Below are 27,001 nucleotides of genomic sequence, written 5' to 3'. Positions count from 1 at the left end.
ATTCCTCTTTAATAATTATCTTTTGTTTCTGATGATATACTACCAAATATTCTATGGAATATCCTTGTGATGATTGTTCATTCATATGTGAAAGTTGTGGAAGTAATAGAGTTGTTGCAGACTCAAATACTGGAGAATACTATTGTGAAGATTGTGGAATTCAACAACAAGAAATCCGTGGTCTTGATAGGGACTTAGATGATATTTACTTTGAGCTAACTGGAGGTGGAGATGGCTCAAGGAATATTGTGAGACGTGCAAGTCAAACAACTGCAAGAGCAACGCAATCTGAGTTATCTCAGTCCCAAGATGCTGAGCAAGTTGCTGCTTCTCAAAATAGCCAAAACTATTCTTTGCTTTCTCAAAGTGATAATTCCAGGATTCATCAAACTCTCATAGACATATGGTTCAATAATAAGCCTAGTATTATTAAGAATGAAGATTTCTTTATTGGAGTCCAACTTATGATCCAGTATATTCTAAAGGATTTGGTTATTAAAAGAGGTGTGAAGAAGGAGATTCTTAAAGTTACCCATAAAATATGGTTTGAATACTTAAGTCATATGTGTAGAGCAAAGATTCCTATTCGTACTTTCTTTGCAGATTTGAGAAGATCAGTACTAAAGGTTCCATTTAATGAGACATTTTCAATAAAAGATGGAACCCTAAAGAGTAATGGAGAATATGAAAAAAGATGTGAAGACAACTCTATTAACTTACAATATAGAGAATATATTGAGAACAATGACTTTCTTAAGTTAGTAGAGCAGAGGATGGGTTTTGATCGTCTTGGATATATTATAAAGCTATGCAATAATATACTTAAAAACTTTTCTAATACATTAATTACAAGCTCATCTAATTCAACAAGTAGAAAGGGTTCTAAAGATAGGCGAATAACCCCAAACAGAAATTATGAAGAATGGGAAATATCAGCAAGAAAACTTCAAATTCTTGCTAACTACAGAAATATACCTTATACTAGCTGGAAAAGCAAACATACAAACTCTAGGACTGATATTATTGAAAGTGTGATTGACATGATATATGAACATGACTTTTTAGAATTATATTATTGGGAAGTTATACGTAAAGATGATGGTGGAATATTTGGTAGTATTACCCACTTGGATGACTTCAATCAATGGATTTTAGGGGAATATTGTGTACAAAGTGACAATTTAAATACAGAATCGAATTTATCCGACATTAATATACAGGTTGAAACTTTAAATCCTTCTATAGATAGTGTAAATACACCGATATTACAATATGATACCATATCTCAAAGGAGTAATTACGGAGTTATAGTGAATAACTCAAATAGAAACCAGGACTGCTTGAACCCTCATCAATTAAATACTAACAACAATGAAACCCATAATAGAAATATTGGTGAAGATAATGTGACCTTTGTGAATGATAGTTGCTACAATGTTTCCTCAGATAATATTGATATAGACTATCAGTTTAAGAGAATTCATAAGATACATCGATTGATTCAAGATATATCTGATATACAATTGGTGCAAATAGTATCAAGTACTGGACTGACTCAATATAGTCAAAATTGTGATCTTGAAATGGAGGAAGAAGAAAGTGGTAATTATGGCGACAATAGCAGAGATAATCAAAATGAACGATCTGAAGATACAATGTTGGAATATCCCAAACTGGACTTTAGTTTGATTATAACTATTATATGGATAGGCCTTTTAAAATGTGGATACCCTGTAACATCAAGTGATATTGTAGAATGGGTTAGAACTGGTAAAATTGATATTTTAAAGTCTGATAGCTTGCTACCCTCATGGCTAAAAGATGCAGGATTTAAGTGGGATAGTGATATGAATGCTTCAACAAATATGAGATCGGTGACTCAAATTTCACGTATTCCAAGTTCATCTGAATTAGATAAACTACTAAAATTTTTCCGAGATATTATCAATATAAAAATTCCTAGTATTAATATTCCATTACTAATACATAGGATATTATCACAGTGTAGATGCTTTAGTTATAGTGGTAATTCTGCAATCCAACCATTAGTTATCTCCTTTTGGGAAAACCTTTATTCTCAAGAAAAGATGCAATATCTATTAAAGGGAACTCAGGCTGAAATTATAGCTGCTTCTGTTATTATTATAATTGCAAGAATTGTATGGCCAATCTTTGTATATCACCCTGTACCTGTTTGTCAAGAGTACAATCAAGAAGATATATCGAAATATCCTGAAGCTTTAGAATCAAAAGTAGAACCTTTTTCAGCAAGTATTTATTATGAAGTAGCTAACTCTCGATGGCTTGCAAAAATAATAAATGAGAAAACTAAAAGTATAGATGAGAAATACTTTTATTCTAAACGTCATGGAATTGAATGGAGTGGAGTATCTGCAATAGCTTGGCTAGTTGAGTCCTTAAGTCATTCTGAATTTATCAATAAAGAGGGCATAAAGGAATTAGTTAATACTTTGCTACTAAAGGGCTCAAAGACGACGAAGAACAAAGAAAATATTGGGAGACCAACCAAAAGTACAAGAGGAGATTTTTATATACAAACAAGGAAGAACAGGAAAAATGCCAAAAAGGAATATGGAGCAAACAATTGGTCAGGAACTTGTCCTATATTTCCAAGCTTTGAATTCTTAATAGGTGATGTATTCGCGAAATTGCTCTCACTTTCAAAGTACTTACCATCTAATAGAGAGGTGTTCTCTTCATTGTTGTTTGAACAAAAAGAGAACGAACTTTCAATTTTATCTGATAATAATTTATTAAACTCATGGCAGTACTGTGATAGAGAAAAAAGAAGTCAACTTCTTAACAGCTGGAAGTTTGTATTATCTTCAAATCACTCTTGTACTGAAACATCTCGAATTCTTCAACATTTGGTTGAGAGCATTAGTCTTGAACAACACAAAGATCTTCAAGATACATTCTCTAAAAATCATAATCCTATGATTAATGACCCATCTATTATGAGAATCTCAAACGAAAGACTTGACCTGTTCCTTGATCATTTATACCGTCATAAGCTTAATATTATCCAAACTTTATTTCAAAATCCGGGTATATTTACTTCAATTATAATACCTCTTCCACAATATTTTCACTCGAAACAAAAACATACAAAGGTAGAAAGTTCTCTTCCTTTAGCATATATTTTACTATTAGAACATTTGTCAAAAATTATAGGTAAACCTTGCTCTAGTATTCACTCTTGTGTAGTTGAAATAGAAGAATACCTGGCATCTGGACTTGAATATAAAGACTAGATCAATTGAAGAGGTTCTTATAAAAGGTTTATTATCTAATAAAAAGCTGAATTTACTAAATATAACTATTCTAAATGAAACTTTAAGTTGTCAAATAGTTTGGTACCAAGCCTTTCCAAGTCCTTTACCTCTAAAAGTCTGCTGTTTTATACTTTTTCCAACAAACTGTTTAAGGAAGTTGTATTGATCAATCACAATTTGAGGATCAAGTCTCGCAGGTCTAAGTGGTTCATTTATTCTAGATGTTTGACATGAAGTGTTCGGGATATTTTGATGTACACTGTTATTTCTTTCAATGTGTTCAACAACTGCAACTATTTCACACAAAGCTACTTTCACTTTTGGATTAGTCTTGGATAATGTACCGTCATAAAATGCAGATAAATCTAAAGCTCCAATATTATGTGCACTGACCAAGTATCCCATAAATGCAATCGAAAATTCACCACTATATGGAGGACCACAGTATTCTGCCAATTTAATGGTAAAATCCCTAATTAGCGATTTGTCTAAATACCTTACACCTGCCTGTCCCATATATGCAAAAACAGCTCCGAAAAGACCTCCTCCAACAAGATATACATAAAAGTCAATAATCCATCGTCTTTTTTCGGATTTTGTGGATGCTGTGTTTTCTGGACCAGTACCTCCACTCCTGTTGTTGCCACCATTTGTTTCTAAAAGGTCATTTTCCAAGCATAGTCGTAAAAGATGAAATACACAAATTCTCTTTTTAGGATGCCACTGTGTAATGTGTTTCAATAGTGCAACAATGCTCGAAGATAATCTTACCAAAGGGCTAGATTTGGATTCCATTGAAAGTAAAAATACCTCGATATAACGTAGGACTACACTGGCTCCTATAGGAGTTTTTATCAATTGATCAAAATATGCCCATTTTAAGTTTTCTTTAATAAGATTGTCGTGTATTACCATATATATTCTAAAGAGTTCCTTTCTAGCTTGGTTCTTGAAGCGATCACATAATTCACGCAGCCTACGAAATTGTTCTTTCATTTTCTGAACTTTACTTTCAGACATACCTTTTAAAGAACCTAGGATTTTCTGACTATGAACATTTCGGTAAATACAAGAGTCAATTGTACTCTTACACCCAACACTGGACTCTGAGATCTTAATATTATTAGATAAGAAAGAAGAACCACTTGACAAAGTTTTAGGAGAAGAAGGTGCTGAGATGCAATTTATACGCTTTCTCTTGCACTTTACCCATGAAGAGATTTCAACTGTATTATTAAGTTTGTCTTCAGATTTCACTATAATATTGGATGTTATTGAGGAGGAACCTGAGGAAACAAAATCAGATAAACTCTCCCCCCTTTGACCAGTTTCTAATGCTTCATTCATTTCATCCTCAGAGTTACTCCAGATATCTTGGTTATAGTCTACGTTGTATTCATTATCATATTTAATATTGTCCCATTCTTTTTGTTCTTCTAAAAATAAAAGAAGTTCGTATGGTGAATATACAGACAATATTAACAACAAATCAATTGTTTTACTTTGCTCTTCAGGGGTTAACCATATTCTAGTGTCAACCAAAATGTCAATCAATGTATCTAACAATGCACTTTCTCTCAAAGCATCCATAGGGGGTCGCTCAGGTCCGATCTTAAGTCTTTGAATATTATCACTTCCAGGGATATCACCCATCCTACTAACTGAGGGCATATCAAAAATTGTTTCATCATGAAATTTGCTTTCATTAACCCCTTTATTTGTTGTATCCTCTATATTATTTATAACAGGCTTATATCTTTTAGAATTGAAATTATAATCTTTGGACTTGGAGTTGTTGGTTACCTCTTTATCCATAAGATTTTCATTTTTAATTTCTTGGCTGTTCTCAGAATTACTTAATTCCTGGTCACTAAAACGTAAATGAGCTACAGGAGAAAGTTGACCCTGTAAAACATTCATTTCAAGATCTTTAAGAGAAAATTGCAAAGATCCCAAAGATGCCCACTCATTTGTACTAGATTCACTACAAGTTGAGTTCTCATTCTCACTTGAACTATCATAAAGAATTTCACTGGAATCATCTACATCTGCCAATTCATCGGTAGAATTATTTTGTATCTTATCGCCAAAATTAGAATTTGATTGAACTTTAGTAGGTATTCTTTCATGTAACAAAACTTGCAGAGCTTCAAACCTTTCTACTATATTCTTTAAAATATCATGTAAAGTACAAATTTGACTAGGGTTCATTATAAACTTGGTAGCAAATTCAAAACCTCCTAAACTCTCTACAACAAAATCTTTGTCATGTACAGAGGGGTCCATTCTAAAAATAGACTTGCATAATTTATAAAGCTCAGGGAAATGAGTAATATTTGTAAATAGAAGATTCAATTGGGCAACTCGGGGCTCTTGAAGTGTTACACGTACATAGTGATAAAGCATCTGACTCAATCTTCTGCAACCAGAATAATCTCCTCGCCAAATTATCATGTAATGTAGTAAGGCCTGAGCATAAAAGTACGCATTTTCTGATTGGCTAAATACTGAGCATATATTTTGCAATGTGTTAGGAGTTGTTTTACCCCTCTTTTCATATTTCTCAACTTTATGTAACAAAGGATTGTTTATTCCTCCACTTAATGGTAAAGATTGAACCCCTTGTAACGCAGCTTCTACAGTCTCATCTGTCAGTAAAAAATCAGCTAAAAGCTCAGTCACATTTCTAGTAAAGACACTGAAGTTACTGGTAGAAGAAAAACCCATGTTTTTTGGCATACAATCAATACTAGGATTTATCTTTGAAAAATTCTGCAAGTCCTGCAAAAATGCAAGCAGAAATTCAGATTTACGATTCCTTGTAAACAGCTTCTGAATAGCATTTACTGTTGCAGGATGTTTCATTAGGCTCCAATAACAAGGAGGAGGCTGCCACCCTCCCTGCCCCAGTAGTTCACGATTTTCGTCCATATATCTTCGTAGAGCTTCAGTATCAAAATATCTTTCAATTAGCAAAGCCATTGATTCTATCATATTATTGTATATTAAACTTTGAGCAGTTGATCTTGATTTTGTTGGTTTCAATTTTTTAATATGAAGGGAGTTGTTAGCCATCTTCTGTCTATATAGAGAAGTATCTTCATTGCTACTGTAGTCAGGGATTTCATCCAAATTACAAATCCAAGCAGATACAATCTCACACATAGAGGCATATCCTTGATAATTTTTAATTAGCATGTTGAAGCATTCAATCAGTAATTTGTGGTTGGGAATGTCAATTTCCTCAAGACACTCTGTAGAGGTCATCTCAGTAGGTTCCCGATTATTCCTTTCTATAAAAGTCTTATAAGCAACAAAATTTTGTATATGCTTACAGACATCTTCATCCATTATAGCATCCTCTTGCTGTAAAAATTTTTCGGCTGCTAAGCATTCTTCTTTAGTTACAGCTTTATGCCGGAAGTCATTCTTTCGCCAAAAGGTCATAGTGATCTCTTCTTAGGACAAACTGCTGAGTTTATCTCCTTTAATGACTAGATATTGTTATAGGTAACTCAAGCTAGCATAGCTTATACCTACATAATTTTCTCCTTTATTTGATCTAACTACGTATTTTTTAAATGGTAATGGCGGAAGAGGTACTTTATTAAAATTTAGTTTCAATACTACCTTTTGCTACTATTTCACTTCAATTTCAAATTATTCAGTAATATAAATGTTTGAGTGCATATCTAATGAGTAATAAAATTAGGATGGCTGGTTTAAGTCCGTTCCTTCTAGAATCTTACATAGATGAAGAGACGGCCATATCTTTATATTCAATTATATACAATAGCTTGGAATATATAGAAAGAGGACAAAGTCACAAATTGAGCTTTGAAATTTTATATAGGAGCTGTTATAGATTAACTCTAAATAAATATGGAGGTATGCTATATGGAGGTATTTTATTCTACTTGATGAATTACTTAAGGATTAAATCTACTGAAGAAGCAACACTAGAGAAGATTTTGGAAACCTGGGAGAAGTATGAAATTAATTTGTCTACTTTAAGGGACGTCTTAATGTATTTGGAAAAGAATTATGTTCTCCCAAATACTAAAATGTCTATTTTCTTGACTGGAATGTGTTTGTTTCGTCAATTCTATCTTGAAACTAGAACTAGAGAAGATGGAATGATCAACAATATCTTATATATTATAGAAATTTATCGCACTACAGGAGAGTATAGTGCCGAAAAAGCAACTGTAGTAAACAAGATCCTTAAGAAGCTTTATGAATTACCTTCTGAAATTGTTGATATCCAGCTTTTGCCTACAGAAATGTTAGATTCCCCTGGATATCAAGACTCTAATAGTATACAATTAAATAAAGAACCTTACTCTTACCCTAGTTTTGTAGTCAAAGTTCCAAGGGGAGATTTGGGATCATTAAAAACAGACTTCATTTTATTATTGATAAATTACAAGAAATTTGGAACAACTACAAATTTAGAAGTAGATCAGCGAATAGCATATAAAACTCTTTTTCAAGAGAAATTTTTGAGTTACACAATAAGCTATTATAATACTATTGTTGAAAAATATATTAGTAATGATCAATTAAACTTAGAAGAATCAAGTGAATTTCTGCAAGCATGTGAGGAATATTATTTAAATGAGAAAAGTCTAGTAGAAAAGTATTTGGTCACAAGTATTTGGGAAGATCTTATCTCAACATTAGATCATATTTGGATTGTACCATTTTGTGATAAATTTCTGGCAAACATCACTTCAGATAGCTGTATATATTTACAACTTAAATTTGGCGAGCAGACTGACCTACAAAGACTATTTCGTATAATGAGCCGAGTTCAGAAATGTTTTTTAGCACTCAAAAACTCCCTTAGAAACTTTATCAACTTAGAATTACTAAAATATTTTGATACAAAGATTCTAAATAAAGAATCAAATAGTATTGAATATATATTTAATATTGAGAACTTAAAAAATCGTTGTAAATTTTTGCTAGATGACTGCTTTAGAGGATATCCAGACTTTGCTCAGACAATAAATTTGGCTTTTGAAGAGTTTCTTCAAAAAAGTGATTCAGACTTTATTAATAATTGGATTGCTAATGGGCTTGATAAAATAATACGGAATAGTTTTATTAACAATAATATTTTGGAAGAAAATAAAGTTTTAGACACTTTTTTATGGCTCTTTAAATTTATTCCAGATAAGGATATGTTTGAAATTATATACCGCAGATTATTATGTAGAAGAATGCTTGATTTTCCTGATGCAAAAAGAGACTTGGAACATTATGTGCTTGTTAAATTTAGATCTGAATGTGGTTTTGGATATAGTGTTAAAATGGAAGGTGTATTAGCTGATTTAATGCAATCTGAACTATTAAATTGTCAATACAAACAATTTAATTCTCCAAATATTATATCTAAAATAGAGCCTGAGCAGATTAAATATAATATACTAACATCAGGATACTGGTTAATAGATAAACATGTTGATTGTTGTATTAGTGAAGACATAGAAATTGAGTTAAGTAAATTTCTGTACTTTTTTGAAACTAAACATGAGAGAAGGAAATTACAGTGGAACTTCAGCATAGGGAAAGCTCAAGTTACCATTAACTATCAGACTGAAGATTTAGTCAGATCTTGTATATTGGAATGTACAACGCTCCAAATGATTGTTTTGTATTATCTCTTTAATGAGTTTAATTCTATGACATTTGGAAAAATCCAAGATATACTTAAGTGTTCTGATTTATCTTTTTTAAAAATGAACCTTTCTAGTCTTTGCTATGACAAAGAAAATTCACCTCTTCGATATATTCCTAACAAAAATAAAAATCACAATTATACTACTTCCTCAAGCTTAGATATACTTCGAAACTCAAGTAAACATGACAGATTAACTTCTAAAAATATTTCAAGTTTACAGGAAGTGTGGTTTATACCAGACTTTGAAAAAATTAGCTATGATGATTATTTTGAAGTAAATATTAACCAAATATATCAAAAGAAAACTCAAGATATAATATACTTAGCACCTCTTGAATATATTTCAAACAAGACCGATGAGTCTAAGAAAACAGAAGATATATTCTCTAAGAGAATTAATGAAGACCGTAGCCACTTAATTGATTCAGCTATTATAAAAGTACTTAAAAAGCACAAATCTCTACATACTGATGACATTGTATCAAAAGTAATGACTATGACTGAAGTATTTCAACCTACCAAAGGTTTTATTTTATCTAGAGTTACATCTTTATCTGAGAGAGACTTTATCGCTACAAATCCTGACTCACCCTACATCTATAATTATATACCTTAAGCTAATTTTAATGAGATAGTATATAATTCGGAGATTTTAAGCAATAAACATAAGAAGTGAATATATTCAATTACTCATTGAAGGTTTGAAATTACATACAAAATAATATACCTAATATTCATACTTTATAGTAATTCTACAAAAGACAATATTTGAATATATACCTATATAATAGAATATATTAAGATTTCTATTTATAATTTATAATAGCTAAGTTCCTTTATTTAATTTCTCCAAGCTTATGCTCCTAAATATTGTTCTTTTCTGCAGATCTCATCTTTCTCCTCTGTATCTTATTTTCATTTGACAGCTTTACCCTTAATTTCTTCCTCTTTATTCGTCTCTTTTTTGTTCCTATTGACTGTTTTTTTTTCTCTTGCTCTTTTATTTGTTCTAAACTAGGTTTTTCAATACTCTCAGGGTCGCTTTCAAAATCTTCACTATATTCTCCCAGATTGTGTAATTTATTAAATCTTCTTCTTAACTTCTCACCACTTATTTGGTCACTTTCCCACATTTTCACACGTTTTTGATGAATTCTAGATTTAACATGTTTTTCTAAATCCTCCTTACTTATCAGCCTCTTTTCAGGACATAGCTTGCAATGAAATTTCCCGGGAAACCTATTATCTTCATCAGTCTCAGATATTTCCTCTTCTATTTCTATAGCTTTATCTATAGTACTATCCAACAACGTATCGTTATCTTGTCCACTATCATCTTCATCCCCATCTTCATCAAATACCTTTCTAATTTGTCTATTAAACTCCTTGTAAGACTCAGAATCTCTCAATACGGATTCAAGTAGCTCTGTTGAGTATAATGGGAGTCTCTTTATCATTTCATAAGCTAATAAAATCTTTAATTTTCCCAACTTTTTATGTCCTTACTAAAATATATGACCTACAAAAATTTAGTACCGGCGGTACTTAAAGTATCATACAAGTAGACCTCTAATATCAGAGTAGTTACGGTGGTCTACAAGATAATTTGCAGTGTAAAGTACCTGCTTTAAATATTCTAATTTCTCTATAAATCATCAGGTCTTATAAAAAGTTGTAAAGAAAAAAAAGGACAAAATAGCTACTCAGTTAATGCCTTTATAAATTAGTAAATAGCTTAAAGCGTTACAGCTATAAACTGAGATATTTTAATCCTAAACTTCCATTGGATCATACCAGTTATTTAGCTTTGCGATCAATTTCTGATAAAATCTTAGTTTGTGTAGTTCATGAAGAATCGCATTAGTATCAAGTGGTTCATTTGTAAATTGAACTTTGAGCAAGTTGATACATGTATTAACTTGCTCAGTATAAGATTTAATTAATTTATTAACTTCACTTTTATCTTCCTCTTTTACTTTTGACAAGTTATTTACCTTTTCATCCACTTGAAGAACTTCATTGAGTAAATTTAAGTCAATAGGTAGTGAATCTAACTTTTCTATAATAGCTCCTCTTGTAGTACCATTATGTAAATACAACTTTAAAATACCACGCTCAAAAGGATCCATTAAAATTTTAAAGCTTGCATTTATGTGTTTAGATACATTTTCATCAAAACCAAGTGACTTATCAGGGTGAAATATTTTCATCAAGTCTCTATATTTTTGCTGTACAAGATCTTTGTCTATATCAAATACTGAGTCTAATCCAAATAGTTCAAAGGCATCCAATGTCTTTAATGGTACTATTAATTTACTACAATTTGTACATCCATATTTATTAATATTTAGATGTTTTAAAGAAGAATAAAGCACTTTATACTTGCCTTCACAACTAGAACAAAGAGTTTCTAGTATCTTTTTAGAGGAGTAGTATTTTGTGGTGAATCTACTAAATAACAAAGTATTAAGTGGCCAATTGAAAACACTTCTGCATATACCTAGACCATATTTTAACATTAAATCTATCTGAATGATTCTCTAAGTAGAAAACTACTAACATGTAAGAAATATACAAGGTATTTCTACAAAAAAGATTATAAGGCGGGATATAAGGTGCAATTTTTTACCTCAAGAAAACTCGGAGTTATGTTTGAAATGACCTATTATCAGGAAGTGAATATAACTAAACTCCAGAACTCCATTTTATAATGGACCAAGATTATGAGTTGAATCCACTACTTTCAGAGTTATCATCCTTAAGAACAAAGGACATTTCATCCTTACCTCAGATAATCAGTATACCACACTTAGTACAAGGACGAGAAAAAGAAATATGCAAGTTCTTGAGTTTTGTGCAGGAGACTCACTCAATTAAGAGAAGTTTTCAACGTCTTCCTCCTAATCTAAGACGTAGAGCTATGTCCTATAATCCTTACAGAGCTCCCCAGCGAATTAGGGCAAGATTAATATATGAGATGAAAAAGGCACCTCCAAAACCCTCGAGAAGAGCCAAAAAAGATAGACGAAGAATTTTTACTTTTTCGGAAAAATATAAAATGAGAAATAGAAATCATAATTTAAGACTAGATATTGATAGGATTCCGGAAGTAGTAAATCTAGCTAACTACAATACTACAGATAATGCAAAATATTCAAAACATTGGGATATAAATACCCAAATAAATCAGTACAAATGGCTCGAATCTCATATGTATTTTTCAAAGAGATTTTTTATGTTTGAAGCATTTGGCTATAAATTGGCTTTATGCTCTACTGCAAAGAGAAGAAGAAAATTGTATAGACAATTATCTCACAATTGCATTGTTCATGATATGTCATATTTTCACCTATATGAATTAAGAGGTGAAGATAAAGATATAATACTTCTACTGTCACTCTGTAATATTAATAAAGCACTCTTAGAGTGCAAAAAGTATAGAGATGGAAACTTTAGAGGTGCTGGATTTGCATTCCAGTTAAATACCGAAATTTTAAGGAATATGGATACTTTAAACCTTGAAGATATTTCCTCAGTTCCTTTTTTTGATTGGGAGCGTATATCCCCAATAGAATTTGTTTGGCAGCGAAGTGAGGATGGTTCAACTATGGGATGTTTTTGGTTATGGATACATCCATTAGCATCAATGCAACTGTTAGATTATCTAAAAGAATGCATTGGAATATTTAAAATAAATGTATATATTACTTTTTTGGAAGATTTAAATCGTCTGGAATTTCTTGGCCCTAAATCACTACAAGTTCTAAAGAAACTTCTAAATGTATGCTTAGACAAATCTAAAGTATGGGATTCTGTAGATATTGATAACATCGTAGATTTCCCACCTGATTCTATCTTATCTTTATTAATTTATTTACCACTAGTATTTACGAAATATAGATCAGTAAAATATAGTAAAAAATCAAGTGGTAGTCACATAGAGTACTCAACTAAATGGCCAGATCAGTGGACTAGCTATAAAGATGTCAAAGAGTCAGTTTATGATGCAGATTATAGGAAACACTTAAGAAATAAGTTTATTGAATTAAAATATAGATCTAAATATAGAGGTCAAATGAATTCAAAGTGTACTTTTGGAACATCAAACCTTATATCACATGAAACATGGAGAAGCCGAAAAAGACGCAATATAAGAACTCTTTTAGGACACATATTATCCAGAGCCAATTCCTCTGGTGAAAAATTGTCTTCTAATTCTAAATCTAATCAGCTTGAGGAACACAAAAGTGGACATATAACTAATTTAAGCCATTTTCAAACACCAATATTGCTAATATGTCACCAAGGAAATCATATTGGATATGACCTAATAATTCCACGTGGAATAAACTCAACAATTTTACTAAGGTTTCTACAATCTATGTCTGTGCCAATTATTGGAATTGAAGAGCGCAGATTTTTAAGTCTAGAGCTAGAAATGCCATATTTCCCATTTGATTATATAGATACATTAAGCTACTCAAAGACTATATGTACTAAGTATATTAAGTTTGATAAAGTGAATTCAAAGTATAGTAATTTTAACGAAAGGATTGCCCTTGCTTCCTATCTAAATACACCCCCAAGTAAACGCATCAATTTCCTTTTTAATAAGATTCGCTATCCCTTCATAACTGACTGGGAAACTCTTGCAAAAAGACATGCTAGCAGAAATGAAACTAATAATGAGAGTTCTATCACATTTCGAAGTAATCTAAGTTGTATGCTCGAGTCATTTCAGATAGATGAGCCATCAACAAATATACAGCGAACACTTCCTATAAAGTGGAAAATTGTAGTCCCACGATATGGATATAGAGGTGCTACAAATGAATTTCGCAATATTTTTCAATATATTGCTGCATCCGAAATAAACTTAGAAAAGATTTCGAATATCATGATCCTAATTAAAGTCTATTCTAACCGACCAGTACTTAAAAATTCGCATTTATATTTATGGGTTGATGGTGACGAAGTATTTCTGAAGGATAACAATGAATTAATTGAAAAGCCATGCAAAAACTATAAATTAAGCAAATGTCAATATCCTAGAGATTCTTATGAGAGTGTAATGTTTAAACAATGTTGTATAAAAATAAAAACTTTAAGGGATCTGGTAGGGGTTGTAACAAACGGCGGTTATTCTATGAGTAAAGGAAGAGGGTTTGGCATTGGATATATTTCACTCTATTCTTTTATGCAGTCATCTGAAAGTCAGAAAACAACGAGACTTAAATTTTGGATGAGATATAAAGGACTTCACTATATTCCCGTAGAGATTGAACAACTAAAACAAAATATATCACACTTTTGAATTAACTAGTTTCTTCCATATTAGGTTTGATTCTCAAGACTATTATCCTTTACTTGTAACGTTATATTTTTTTTTGTAGAAGAAACTTTTCTTAGCAATAATTTAGGAGCTTTTGTTGCCATAATATGAGCAACAGGTCTATCCAATGCGCCTACTTTTTTATCAACTGAATCTCCTTTTAGAAACTCTCTAGGAAGGTTAATTATGTAACTAACATAATTTTCTCGTGGCAGTTGACATGAATAATCTCTATCATAAGAATACGTCGATTCTTGGTCCTTTTTATAAAGCGAAAATCTAGTTGTTGGAAAGGTCCATTTGTCTGCAAGTTCTAATATACAATCTCCCTCATTTATATCGCTATCTAGCGTAACTTGGAATAATTCAGGAGTGTTTGCTGATATATGTGGTATGATTGGTAATATAAAATCTGCTGTCACATTCGGCTTGTTTGGATGAACTAATATTGGTTCATTTGTAGATGACCTTGGTATATCCAATTCTGAAACTGAAGATGATTCATTGTTCTCTTCCACTATTTCACTACTCACTTCTCTTCTATGTTGTACAATATGATTAAATATCCTACTAGATTCATTATCCACGAGTAATAAATCTTCAATATCTATATCATCTCTATTTACTCCAGATCCTCTATCTAATCTATTCCAATCTATGTTGTAAGCTTCACTGTTCATCAAGTCTATACTAAAACCAGTATCATGTCTAGGTAGTATATTTATGGTATTCTTGTATATATTGTCAAAAATGTTAGGATAGTAGCCAATAATCACATCCAAAGGTATCGGCACATTTATAATATCAGGGTCAGATATCAATGCTGAAAATATATTCAAACCACTTAACATCTCATGTTTGTATGGGAATGGTAAATTCGTATCAGATAAGTTTGTTGATGTTACCTGCAGACTCTTTCTAAAGTAGTCATATACTTGACTGTTTATCTTATTTTTCAAGGACTTAGAATGACTAGAAACTTTACTGCTCATTCCCACTTGGTAAATATGCAAATATGTCTTTATTATGCTTCCTTGCGCCCTCATGAATTGCGTCTTAGGAAAAGTAGAAAAAAGTGCAGTTATTTTTAAGATCCATAATACTATGTATTTCTAATTTTTTTTAATTCAAAGAAAGTTTATTGTATTAAACTTTAGATATATTTAGTGTTACTTATTGAATACTATTATCTTAATTAGGGAAATATTACTAAACCAACTACTTTGTTTCCAGGTATATAGAGGATATTGTATATTTGTTAACTGACACTCTAGAATTGAGCTTTAATAAGTACTTCAGATAGTGAATACCTTGTATATTGTAGGAATGGCGACAAATTTACTATGAAGTACTAATGCAATCTTTCAACGTCCCCCTTTATACTAAAAAAACAATTATTGGCAAGGTCTATTCAGCTAATTATCAAATAGAACTAATAATATACATATTTCAAGCTTTCAATACAAATATAACTGAAATATAGTCAAGTGGCATTATTTATAGAAACTATGAAATTCTATAATAGTACCTACGTATATTGAACTTCTGAAAAACTAAAGTACTTCCACATAATAATTCGCACTTATCTATACCAAATATAAGTATATTGTAATATACTAATCAAAGATAAATTTTGTGTCCATCTACTAGGGGAGAAAGCAAAATTAGAAACCCTTTAATAAGATACCATCACACTTAAACCGCCAATTTATATTTTATTTGGAGCGCCATTGTTGGAGTTAAAGCCTGATAGCAGAAAATATAAAGTAACATTTAGTATAGCGAATGAGTGAACAGAATCATAGATATGTAAGTTATCAAGTATTTGACTATTCGAATGTGTATCCTCAGGGTTATATATGTAATTTCCCAGTTGAAATCCCATATATTCATTGCTATCCAAACTATGCATTAAATAGCATGAACAATGGGTATATATATGCAAATATACCCTTAAATAATAATACCCTTAGTCAAGTTGAGAATAATAATCATATAAAAAATTTTAAAGGAGTTAATAAGGATATTTATTTGAAGAGATGGAGGAACACTAATATCAAAAGACCTAAAGACAAAAACAAAAACAAACTGAATTATTGCAATGTTTGTGATAAAGGATTTATTAGTCTCGAGAAGTACAATTCTCATATAGAGGAAGATCATATTATATGCGATGAAAAGAATTGCAATTACTCGGCGCCGCTGGAAATTCTTCAGTATCATAAGCTTAAACATATAAAGAATGCTAAAGGACAAAGTATTATAGACTCGCCTGAAGAGGTATCTAAATGGGTAGAAGCTCGTAAGCTCTTATATCCATACTCTAGCCCACGAAACAATACAGTTATTGTATCCACTGAAGGTAAAATGGTACCTATTGTACATTCAAATGTAGAAAATAAAAATAAACTGAAAACTATGAGTGCTTTAGAAAGGTTACTTAGATCAAAAATTGTAAATCCCAATAATGAAATACTGAAATTTGAACCAATTAGATCAGCATTTTATCCTGCAATTGAGAAAATTTTGAAACCTCATGTAAATGAGAATAAACTTAATAGTACATGTACAAAGTGCAGACCTGCAAAAAACAAGAAGAGGAGTGCAAAGTGCAAATGTAAAGATAAGCATCAAGATAAAAAAAAACTTTCAATAAATGGTGGATATAGACAGCCACTGCTGCTCAAACTATTAGCACCAGAAATACAGAGATATGAAGCTAAATTATTAGCTGCCATAAATTACATAGTAGAAGACTTATATTCAAATAGTAAAGTGTAAATTTTAAATATCTATTCACTCTTTAAAATATACATCCCCCTATATAAACCCTATGAATCATATTATCATTATTCATTCATATATGTGAGGTTCTTAATTTATTAATTAGACCTCTTTCTATTTTTAAAAACACTTAAGTTTGCTTTTATTGTGTATATAGTTTTTTAATATATTTATCTCTTGTATATTATTACATCTCGGAATTAGATTGAATAATAGAATCTCTATAGAACTCAAGTGGAAAGTATTTAGTAGTATTTTATTATCTGAGATTTTGTAAAGTCGTCCATCCGTAGTACTCATTATATTAAGTTGTAGTAGGAAAATTTGTTTGTACTTTTCCAAAACTCTAAATACTTAGCTAAAATATAGTATTTATGTTTAGTAGCTTAAATAATCTGAATAGTATAACAATATTTTTAAAGTCACATAGACCCTTTATTTACCTGTAATATTTTTGGACTATCTCAAGAAATGTTGAGTAAATTATTAAAACCCAGTGCTATTAAATACTACTTTTGAGCCCTCATTCAAATAGAACATACCCTATTTCTTGCCTTAACTTTTAATTTGTCAATCTGCCTTAAAATTGTGGATGATCTACTTCCGTAATTATCACTCTCATCTTCACTATCACAATCCAATTTCCTTAAATTAGGTCTATATTCCTTCTTCCTCTTATTAGAACCAACAAGGCTTTCTCTCAACTTTTCTTTCTCCTCCTTCTGCTTTATAGATAGCTCAGCTCCTACACCCAACCACTTCTTCCTATTAATTATTTTATCCAAGTTTATATCCTCGGATTTTCTGTCGCCTGTAACATTGTTTGGAATATCCTTCACCCATGACTCTATAATCTCTATTTCTGCCGTATTATGACGAAATCCAACAGATATTTCCTCTAATTTCTGTGCCATTAATTTAAGAAATACTTATTTCAGTATATATAGATTAAAAAGTCAATTAGCGCAATATTTCAGCTTTGCCGGTAGCGTTAAGCAACTTTAATTGTAAAGTATCTAGAGGATTTTTAATTTGAGTATTAACTTTATTACCTACATATTCTAGCATCTTATTATTTCAGTAGCAATACTCTTTCCAGTAGTAAGTTTATCGAATATTCATTATTTTGATAAAGTAGCCATTATATTATTCAACAACTAATAAGAACTATAGCATAAACTTCGAAAAATAAGAAAGTTAACTTTAGAACTACTAGAATTTTCTCCAATATATAATTAAATTGAGCAAATAAATAATATTAGACACTTCTATATTTTCCTCCTCCCCTTCAGATTTTTGTAACCTTCACTTGTAATGAATTTCTCTAGATACAATCCTTCTTCCCCACCATTAAAAGTGCACATTATCTATTAACAATATACTGAATATAAGTGATTTGTTTTAGGTTGCTAAATTATATCTACTCTATACATATTATCTGGTAATATTAAATTTGGCTTTTGAACAAATAGATATCCACATTTCATATACTTTTTACTCTATGTTTCCTTAGGATGTTTACTATTGCAGATAGTATCCACACTAGACTAAAAAAAAATCGATATATAGACGTTATGTTACGGAAGACTTTGAATAAACTGTAAAGTGCAAAAAGTTCTCAAATTTAATTTGAGTACTTGCAGAACTTTGTATAGCTAAGAATTATTTACTTTCTACCATGTAAAAAAAGTAAGAATCTTTTATTACTCACCTTGACGTAGAGTAAATATCATATCCCTTTTAATTAAGTTTATAAAAGAAGGCAAATAATCCTATAACCACATACATAAACGCAAAATTTTAAAATGCGAGACTTTTTTTCCACACTGGATATTACATGTCGAATAGAAGAATAGTCCAACTACAACTAAGCTAATTATTCTTAAGGTAATAGCCAATTTAGTGAAATATTATAGGAAAACTGATAAATATAAGTACCAATTCTTATTTGAAGATAAGCTGTTATTCAATAAATGCTGTGCAGATATTACCCTCTTTCTTCTTTCTAATAATTATCTGGACGCCATATATTCTATTATATAACATAAACATACTCTATTTTGTTAGCGTTTCTTTGGAAGTAACCATGTGAAAGAGCTAATTTAAATTAAAACTTCTTTTGCTAGACTGGAACTAAAGGCTTTGCAGAAATGAGCTTGACAAGTTGTTATAACTCATTACATTTCGATTGATTTTCTAAAGCTGTGCTAATTGCAATATTTCTAAGCATTGTTGTAATATCACTGTTACATTTGCCTACACCTAAAGGTGAATAATGAATTTGGTGGTTTTCCAGTTGACTAGTATTAAATAGACATGTATTTTCATTGTTTACACTTTTTACTGCATTCAAAGAAGGAAAATCACCTACAAGTGAAGGAAATGCCTTAGTGGCCAATATTTTTTTATTGTTGTTTGTAGCGACCTTTTTACTTTTCTTTGATGTACTTAATGTTATTTCTGTCAAATTCGATACTGACTCAGCTAAAATCCAAGATATTGCACGCCTCACTTCTATTAGATTCTGTGATAGAAATTTTATACAGGGTACTTTTGAGCACCATTTAACATGATAATCTGCATGAGGACCACAATATAAAGTTATTCCCAAAAAGTTTCTGTATTTTTTTTTATTTAAACTCTCAGCTAGGTTTTCATTTAATGCTGCATCTGCTGATGTTACAATTAATCGCCTACATCCATCGAGCTCATCAAATATCTGAAGTAATTTTGAACATGTGGTTACTTCAACAATATATGTACCAAGAGATTCGACTTCCTTCTTAAATGTTTTAGATATTTCTGAGCCTAAATTTGCACGTAAAAATAATACTATTGCCTTCACACAACTTACTACCACTCCCTCAATTTTAGCTTTTTCATTATGAAATACTCTTGGATAATTGAGTAATGTTGGTAACATATTATCACTTGACTTATTTTTAATACCCAAAATGTCAATATTCTCTTTTATATCTTCATCTTTCACCATTTGTTTGCATTTATTCTCATTATATCCATCTCCATTTCTCTGACTTTCCATTACTTCATTTGAGTTGTAATTTACCCACTGATGAATTCCTGCCAAATAATCCGAGTTTACAAGACAATCCTTGTTAAAAGAAGTGTTCAGAATATTTCCACTTCCAAAATAATCATTGTAATAATAGCAGTAACTTTCAATGTCTAAATCAATACTTTTACCAGTTGGTAGCGAGAGAGGAAATATCTCGCCACCATGAAAATCTTCACTCAGAGTATTTAATTTAATTAGTCTTTCAATATTAAATCCTGACATATCTTTGGCTGTGCTAAGTAAATTGAAGTTACTTATATGTATAGAGCATGTTTTCTTCCGTTTATTATTTTTTTTCTTTGTGGGTAACTTATACCGGTGACAGTCTACTATATGTCATATGTCAAATGCATGCAAGGCGCCACCATTTGACTTTATAGATAGAAAATTAGGGACGGTCTTGAAATAAAAAAAAATACTTAGAAATCTACTTGATGATAAGATAATATCTATAGAGTTCACCCATATTATTTTATAAGAGATAAATTAAGACATCCTTGAAGTATAGTAGATAGAAATAAGATATGTCCCCCTTAATATTTTTGCTCAATTTTTATACTTTATTAAAAGATTTACAATGACTTAAGGCTTCCGGATGAATAGCTCGACTCATTGGAATCAGTAGAATCAGAATATGATGAGTAATCACATGAACAACTATTACTTTCATCACTACTTATGAATGGACAGTTACCTAATCTAAACCAAGGTAGTGTTGTTTTGTTTATCATTGTTTGAAGTGTTTCAAGAGTTCTTGAGTTTAATTTATTTGAATTTGCTATTGTAATAGCATCTTCACACTTTTCAAAGTTATTTGGTTGGTATATAGGTAGTATCAAAGGTAATATGTACTTTTTTACAATATTTTGAAGAGCTGTAGATGGGGTATCACCACAACTTGCAGTTTCTCCACAATATAAAAGTACCTCCTTAAATTCCCAGTAGTCAATACCTTTTGGATCAGTTAAAACTGCTGAATAACATCTTTCAAGCTGAATAGGTGTAATGAAATCTTCCATAAACCCACCTAATATACCTGAATCATTCATCATATTATAAAATTGACGGTATGACAACTTACTTTTATTTGGACCGACATAGTAAATAAATATCCTATAAATCTTTTTATCATCTTCTGAGCCTATACTAGTTATTGCTTTTCCAATATCTGATAGAAATTCAGGCTGATCACCATAACTTTCGCTATCTTCTGTCGAAATAAAGTGTTTTGATTTGTATTCATCAGGATTAAAATATACAATTTTTTCTTTACTATCCTTAGTATCTGTACATAGTAATCTAGATTCATCTTCAGTAATATGATCAGATTCCACTTTTGAATTATCTTCTGACTCAAGGCTGTTATTAGAATTTATCTCTAATGTATCTGATGCTGAACACTTACTTGTTTGGTTTTCTAAATCACATTCACAGCTAACATCATAAACTTCTACTCTAGCTTCAACTCCTACTCCAACTGTCTCTATTGTTTGTCCAATCTTCTTTTCTTTAGTTTCAGCTACTACCTGTATATTTTTAGTTTGTCTTTGTAGTGTAGGGTCATTAACTTGTATACATCTCCCAACTTTTAATAATTTTTCTGACGCTCTTTTACCATCTTTGGAATTAATTATAAAGGAAATCACAATATTGAGTTTCTCCTCTTCACTTATTCCCATTGATTTGAATTTGAAAAGTGCAAATCTATGAAGTAACTTTAAAAAAGAAGAATAACTTATAGATTTTTTTACTAGACCTGGCTCTGTTTCATCGTTGCTAGGGAACATTCTTTCCAAAATATCTAATGGTTTACTTGAATGGTATAAATGAGCACAATGTAACATCTTGGCAAATTGTTCAGGGAACAAAAATATATTATTATCTGAGAAAAAGTAGAATATACATTCTAAATCTGAATTAAGTCTACAAGGTACATAAATTACAACTTCATTATTTGAATTTTTCTCAATTTTTACCAAATTAGGACTTAGTAGTAGTTTTGTAGTAAATTCCTCCGGTGTACCATGCATTATTTCAAACTTATCTTCAGTATATTCTCTATAAAATTGCATAGGTTCTTTTCTTATTGAAACATCTAAAGGCTTCTTCAAAGTCTTTTGATCTTCATATGAGCTAATTTCCTTTAAACCTGTGGTATGCCTTACTGTTCCGTTCATTTGTAGCTTTGTCTTTAACTCACTACCTACTTTTTTATCTTCATTGGGATTTCTAACTAACTCAAGCCTTGGTTCAGTTTTTATATTGCCTTGTTTTAATAAACCAATATCATTATTTTTTACACCATTTACTAATACACTTGTTTTCAAAGTATCTGAAGAAATATTCTTGCCTGCAGATTCTGAAATAGATCTTTCCGGTTTTGAATGATACTGCAAATACCCAGGCAATTTAACTATCTGCTTAGAAAAAGGAGTTTCTTTATGAATAGAACCTAATGATACGGTTGTTGATTTTGAGGATTTGGAATTAACTAATTCCGCTGATTTAGGAGTATTTATAGCTGTTTCTTTTAACGAGATCTTTAGGCTTTGTTTATCTTTTTCTAACTCACTTATTTTATTTTTTCGTAACTTTTCAGACTTTAAAATCTCTTTTTTATTACCTATATAATCAGGTTGTGTAGTATTTTGTTTTAAAGGATTTTTTACTATTAATTTAGTCTTGGGTTTCAATGACTGTTCACATTCAAGAAAGTTTGAATTTTTCAAAGGTGTCAATATTTTCTGTCTATTTTCATTACAAGAGTCCAATACTTTGTTTAGTGTATTTCTATTTATTTTTGTCTTAAGATCAACTTGAAGATTATTTTGTGAACTTCTTGACATTGGATGTAACAAGCTATACCTCAATTTATCCTGTAACTCATAATCATTCGTGTCTACTTTATGACACATATATTTCTCTGCACCTATACATTCAGATTTATTATTAGGATTATTTTTATCTCCCAAATTTCCCTTGTGTAATTTTGAATTAGACTTTTTTTCAGTTTCAAAGTTATCTTTTATATCATATGAATCTGGTACTAACGGAGAGGGGTATAAAAGGGAGCATGTTTCAGGATACAATGGAATAAAATTCCTTATATCATACTCTTCGATATCCAAGTCAGTCTCCATTTTGTTACTTGATCTATTTAATTGAAGAAAAGACGCTATAGCTATGAATGAATTCATGTGTGCATACTAACACACTAATTAAAGGTCACACCTAAATTATTAAGTAATTGAAGCATCTAGTGCATTCAGCTGCACTTCAAGCACTGGAGTTTTACATTGTCCTCTAAAGTAATTTTATTGAAATAATAGTAACTTGAATCAAAAAATATTATAAATCTCAAACTAAATAGTAAAAATACTTAATTGTAAATAGCTTTATAAAAATATTGTACTTCCAAATAATTATAAAGTCAGTAGAATAGTAAAATTTTGAATGTTTATATAGAAAATAACAATGAATTTAAAAGAAATATTAGCATAAATTATAAATTAGACTATGTATTAGCTAATTAAAAAAGAAAAAAAAAGTATTTTTTATAAAGTGTCTTAAAAATTAGTATATATAAATTAGATATAATATTATTACTAAGATTATTTAAACTAGGTAATATTAACCTGATAGCAAAAACTTCGTCCAAGAACTAGAAATGAGGCTTTATTAACTTCAATAGAAGTACCAATATTACCTAGATGTACAAATGTATTATTTCTATTACCGTAAATAAATTGTTTAACTTGTTATATATATTCCCTTAAATAAAGATAATAAAATCTAAATGAGCAAAGATCCACATTAATAGTTTAGTTTATTAATCTTAATAGTGAGATCTAACTACATAACTTATTTTTTCTTATACTTGAGAAATATACCAATGAATCCAGAACTATATATATATTAGCAGTGATAACTTTCAGTAAGTATAAAGTCAGTAGCTAATCATACTATCAACTTGTAGTTTTAGCTCGAGATAATTTATAGTTCCCTTAAATGTCCTTGGAATAGGCATCTCAATAACAAACTCAGGAATATAAGCTTTATGAAGTATATTGAAATTTTTTAGTTTATTAATCAACGTCTTCTTAATCTCGTAACTCCCCTCAAAAGGTTCATAAATTAATACCAACTTATCATCTTCAGATATTGTATTATTTCCTTTAATTCCATATACTAAAAATGAAATATCGTTAGGAATCTGCAAATTATTATATAATGTAAGAATAGAATCTTTTATTCTAGAAGACATCTCTTCACAACTATATTTGACACCTCCAATTTTAACAATTCCAATTGATCTACTTTTCCAGTAATACCAAATATTTTGTATCTCTATTTCCCCTTTACAACACATACAAATACCTGAATTTGATAAGTCAAGTTGGAATTCCATGAAAACACTCTTATTTTGTTTGGAATTATTCTCAATATCTTTACAATTGTTTATAAGCATATCTTGTGGATTTATATCAAAACTTCCTTCTATTGATTTGGGATAGACATTATTATCACCTTTACTATTAAGCCAAAATCCTTCATCACCTAATCCAATATACCAAGGGTGAACATCACAAGTATGTACCATATTTTCAAGAGAGTGTCCAATCTGCTTATTTAGAATTATTCTTTTTAAATATTTTTTATCTACTAATACATCACTTGTTGAATTCATATATCCAGTCATAATTATAGGTCCACGGCAGATAAAATAACCAACTTCATGTTCTTCAGTAGATACCATAAATTCTATAGAATTCGGATCTATTGATTTTACTATTTTCACTTCAGAATATGGGTGTATTGGTCTACCTATAAAATATCCAGTTGGTAACTTTGAAGTTACCCCAGTCTTGCTATCTTCAACTGTATTATATCCCTCCTTTAATAACTGAACTATTCTCTCTTCAGAAAGCTCCATATCAGTACCACATACTTGTAGGCAAGTTTCTGTAGAACCAAAACGTATTCTTGGAATCTTTCCACTAAAAATACTCTGAAATTTGCATATAAACTCATAAGAAACTGCAGATGAACCGAATAAATATTGGATACAAGGATGAGATAAATATTTAATTGACTCGTCAACATTTTTATAGCTTTCTTCTCTTATCATATTATAAAAATATTCAAAATGTTTTGGGACTAAAGGTACAATCAATAAAAAGTTATCTTTATATGTATTCAGAATTTCCCTAACAGAATTTACTAAAATTTCCCAAAAATTGCGACTATACTTTTCAATCAGTATCATATCCATTGATGGATTTCTTATACACCATTCAACCAAAGCACTGCTATTTATATGATATAGTGGATTTGTAACGAGTAATACATTATGCATATCTTTTTTTAATCTCCAAAATCTATTAAATGTCTTAACCATCGCATCATAACTTTGATAACTTAATTTTACAGCTTTAGGTTTCCCTGTTGTTCCTGATGTAAAATTAATTGTTTTTATCATTGAAAGCCAATTACTGTCTGAATTTAACCCTAAATCTACTGATTTCCTAAATCTTATCTCCTCTTGCTCAAAATTCTCAAAACTATCTGAAATAAAATTTTGTTTTTCCATTTCAATTAGTGTTATTTTTGTAGATAAATCATCTTGCAAATTATTTACTTTATTACGTTGTGAAAAACCTTCTGCTTTATCTACTGCACCGTTTTCTATTAAATCCACTCTATTCTTTAAAATTGATGTATTTTCTAAGTTTTTCCACTTTTTATCCTTGGTATTGGAATCTATATTAAACTGCATATTTGATATTTTATCAAAGTCAAATAAATTTCTAGAATTTATTAATGTGATTTCTCTATGAAAATCACTCTTTAGTATAAACTTCACTCTATTTATATAATCATCTGATATATCATAATCATATAGTAAGAAGTTACTACAACTTATTTGTAACTTATAAGCAGTTATTTCTGGTGTATCATTTGAATAATTCAAAATCACAGGAACCCAAATTTTTTTTCTATAACAAGCTTCTCTGAAAGTTATATCTTCTATCTTATTGTTTCTCCATAATATTCCAATAAATATCTGCATATAACTGCTATAAGAATTATATCTCTTTAACTGCAAATTCTCATCATTTACTATAATATAATCAATCAATCTTAACCAAATCTCAGAATATTTAATAACTTCACCTTTAGAAAATGATTTCTTCTTTTGTATATTATCTTCTTTGTACCAATATATAATATTCGGATATTGACAAGTATCTATTTTACTTTGTAAATTGGACTCATTACATATATAAACATCTGAATCTTTAGATGACCTGATTTCTTCTGTTGTTCTATTGTTATCACTTGATTTACAAGTGCCAATTTGTTTATCTGTTACTGAATTCTTACTTTCTATTATACTCATTTCTAATTCTTCCAGTAATATTTTACACTCAGATCATTCAATAAGTAATCAGTAAAGTAAAAAGTCAGTTCTTACTTTTTCCGAACTAAATTTTCTCAATTTCTGAAAATATTATATTTCAAAATAGTAATGTGAACTTAATTTGGTGTCATTTAATTGTAGTGTGGGGATTGAGTATCTTTAATAATAGATTTAATGACATGTAACCGATACTATAGTGAATCCCAACTACTTCTTAAGGATAAAAATGCAAATAATTTGTAATATTAGTATTATATTTGCTATTATAATAAATAAAATATTATCTTATATAATCATAATTTCTATAAAAAAAAAAAAAAAAAAAAAAAAAGTGAATAATACAATTTACTTTAGGATAAATTTCAGTTCACTTCTCCACTTAATAGAGTATATGCTATCTTTTCTA

At 30.1% G+C, this 27,001-nt stretch overlaps 12 protein-coding genes across 12 annotated transcripts, besides 4 other annotated features; 4 read left to right on the top strand and 8 right to left on the bottom strand.

Moving 5' to 3' along the window:
- Positions 1-53: 53 nt before the first annotated feature.
- Positions 54-3,275, top strand: CMU_000650 (uncharacterized protein; the record flags this gene model as incomplete). The annotated part of the gene is made up of 1 exon (XM_002141508.1): positions 54-3,275. One exon carries the CDS (start codon positions 54-56, stop codon positions 3,273-3,275), a length of 3,222 nt encoding a protein of 1,073 aa, XP_002141544.1.
- Positions 3,276-3,365: 90 nt separating this feature from the next.
- Positions 3,366-6,743, bottom strand: CMU_000640 (uncharacterized protein; the record flags this gene model as incomplete). The annotated part of the gene is made up of 1 exon (XM_002141507.1): positions 3,366-6,743. The coding sequence occupies one exon, from the start codon at positions 6,741-6,743 to the stop codon at positions 3,366-3,368; it is 3,378 nt and encodes a 1,125-aa protein (XP_002141543.1).
- Positions 6,744-6,991: 248 nt separating this feature from the next.
- CMU_000630 (cullin family protein) lies at positions 6,992-9,598 on the top strand (the record flags this gene model as incomplete). The annotated part of the gene is made up of 1 exon (XM_002141506.1): positions 6,992-9,598. The coding sequence occupies one exon, from the start codon at positions 6,992-6,994 to the stop codon at positions 9,596-9,598; it is 2,607 nt and encodes an 868-aa protein (XP_002141542.1).
- Positions 9,599-9,763: 165 nt separating this feature from the next.
- Positions 9,764-9,807: a sequence feature (AT_rich).
- A 38-nt stretch (positions 9,808-9,845) lies between these two features.
- Positions 9,846-10,439, bottom strand: CMU_000620 (uncharacterized protein; the record flags this gene model as incomplete). Its single annotated transcript, XM_002141505.1, has 1 exon — positions 9,846-10,439. One exon carries the CDS (start codon positions 10,437-10,439, stop codon positions 9,846-9,848), a length of 594 nt encoding a protein of 197 aa, XP_002141541.1.
- Positions 10,440-10,754: 315 nt separating this feature from the next.
- CMU_000610 (co-chaperone Hsc20 family protein) lies at positions 10,755-11,501 on the bottom strand (the record flags this gene model as incomplete). Its single annotated transcript, XM_002141504.1, has 1 exon — positions 10,755-11,501. The coding sequence occupies one exon, from the start codon at positions 11,499-11,501 to the stop codon at positions 10,755-10,757; it is 747 nt and encodes a 248-aa protein (XP_002141540.1).
- A 191-nt stretch (positions 11,502-11,692) lies between these two features.
- On the top strand, positions 11,693-14,296 carry CMU_000600 (ribonuclease P/MRP protein subunit POP1, putative; the record flags this gene model as incomplete). The annotated part of the gene is made up of 1 exon (XM_002141503.1): positions 11,693-14,296. The coding sequence occupies one exon, from the start codon at positions 11,693-11,695 to the stop codon at positions 14,294-14,296; it is 2,604 nt and encodes an 867-aa protein (XP_002141539.1).
- Positions 14,297-14,316: 20 nt separating this feature from the next.
- Positions 14,317-15,306, bottom strand: CMU_000590 (uncharacterized protein; the record flags this gene model as incomplete). Its single annotated transcript, XM_002141502.1, has 1 exon — positions 14,317-15,306. The coding sequence occupies one exon, from the start codon at positions 15,304-15,306 to the stop codon at positions 14,317-14,319; it is 990 nt and encodes a 329-aa protein (XP_002141538.1).
- Positions 15,307-16,099: 793 nt separating this feature from the next.
- On the top strand, positions 16,100-17,095 carry CMU_000580 (uncharacterized protein; the record flags this gene model as incomplete). Its single annotated transcript, XM_002141501.1, has 1 exon — positions 16,100-17,095. The coding sequence occupies one exon, from the start codon at positions 16,100-16,102 to the stop codon at positions 17,093-17,095; it is 996 nt and encodes a 331-aa protein (XP_002141537.1).
- A 307-nt stretch (positions 17,096-17,402) lies between these two features.
- CMU_000570 (uncharacterized protein) lies at positions 17,403-18,012 on the bottom strand (the record flags this gene model as incomplete). Its single annotated transcript, XM_002141500.1, has 2 exons — positions 17,403-17,444; positions 17,641-18,012. 2 exons carry the CDS (start codon positions 18,010-18,012, stop codon positions 17,403-17,405), a joined length of 414 nt encoding a protein of 137 aa, XP_002141536.1.
- A 1,253-nt stretch (positions 18,013-19,265) lies between these two features.
- CMU_000560 (uncharacterized protein) lies at positions 19,266-20,396 on the bottom strand (the record flags this gene model as incomplete). Its single annotated transcript, XM_002141499.1, has 1 exon — positions 19,266-20,396. One exon carries the CDS (start codon positions 20,394-20,396, stop codon positions 19,266-19,268), a length of 1,131 nt encoding a protein of 376 aa, XP_002141535.1.
- Positions 20,397-20,746: 350 nt separating this feature from the next.
- Positions 20,747-23,314, bottom strand: CMU_000550 (uncharacterized protein; the record flags this gene model as incomplete). The annotated part of the gene is made up of 1 exon (XM_002141498.1): positions 20,747-23,314. One exon carries the CDS (start codon positions 23,312-23,314, stop codon positions 20,747-20,749), a length of 2,568 nt encoding a protein of 855 aa, XP_002141534.1.
- Positions 23,315-23,700: 386 nt separating this feature from the next.
- Positions 23,701-23,794: a sequence feature (AT_rich).
- Positions 23,795-24,120: 326 nt separating this feature from the next.
- CMU_000540 (uncharacterized protein) lies at positions 24,121-26,574 on the bottom strand (the record flags this gene model as incomplete). Its single annotated transcript, XM_002141497.1, has 1 exon — positions 24,121-26,574. The coding sequence occupies one exon, from the start codon at positions 26,572-26,574 to the stop codon at positions 24,121-24,123; it is 2,454 nt and encodes an 817-aa protein (XP_002141533.1).
- Positions 26,575-26,825: 251 nt separating this feature from the next.
- Positions 26,826-26,897: a sequence feature (AT_rich).
- A 4-nt stretch (positions 26,898-26,901) lies between these two features.
- Positions 26,902-26,926: a microsatellite.
- Between the last annotated feature and the right edge of the window lie 75 nt (positions 26,927-27,001).

Source organism: Cryptosporidium muris, genomic scaffold (genome assembly GCF_000006515.1).
Source record: "Cryptosporidium muris RN66 scf_1106632373461 genomic scaffold, whole genome shotgun sequence".
NCBI lineage: Eukaryota > Apicomplexa > Conoidasida > Eucoccidiorida > Cryptosporidiidae > Cryptosporidium > Cryptosporidium muris.
The sequence above is the reverse complement of the archived record's forward strand: the minus strand, read 5'-3'. Positions and strand labels throughout refer to the sequence as shown.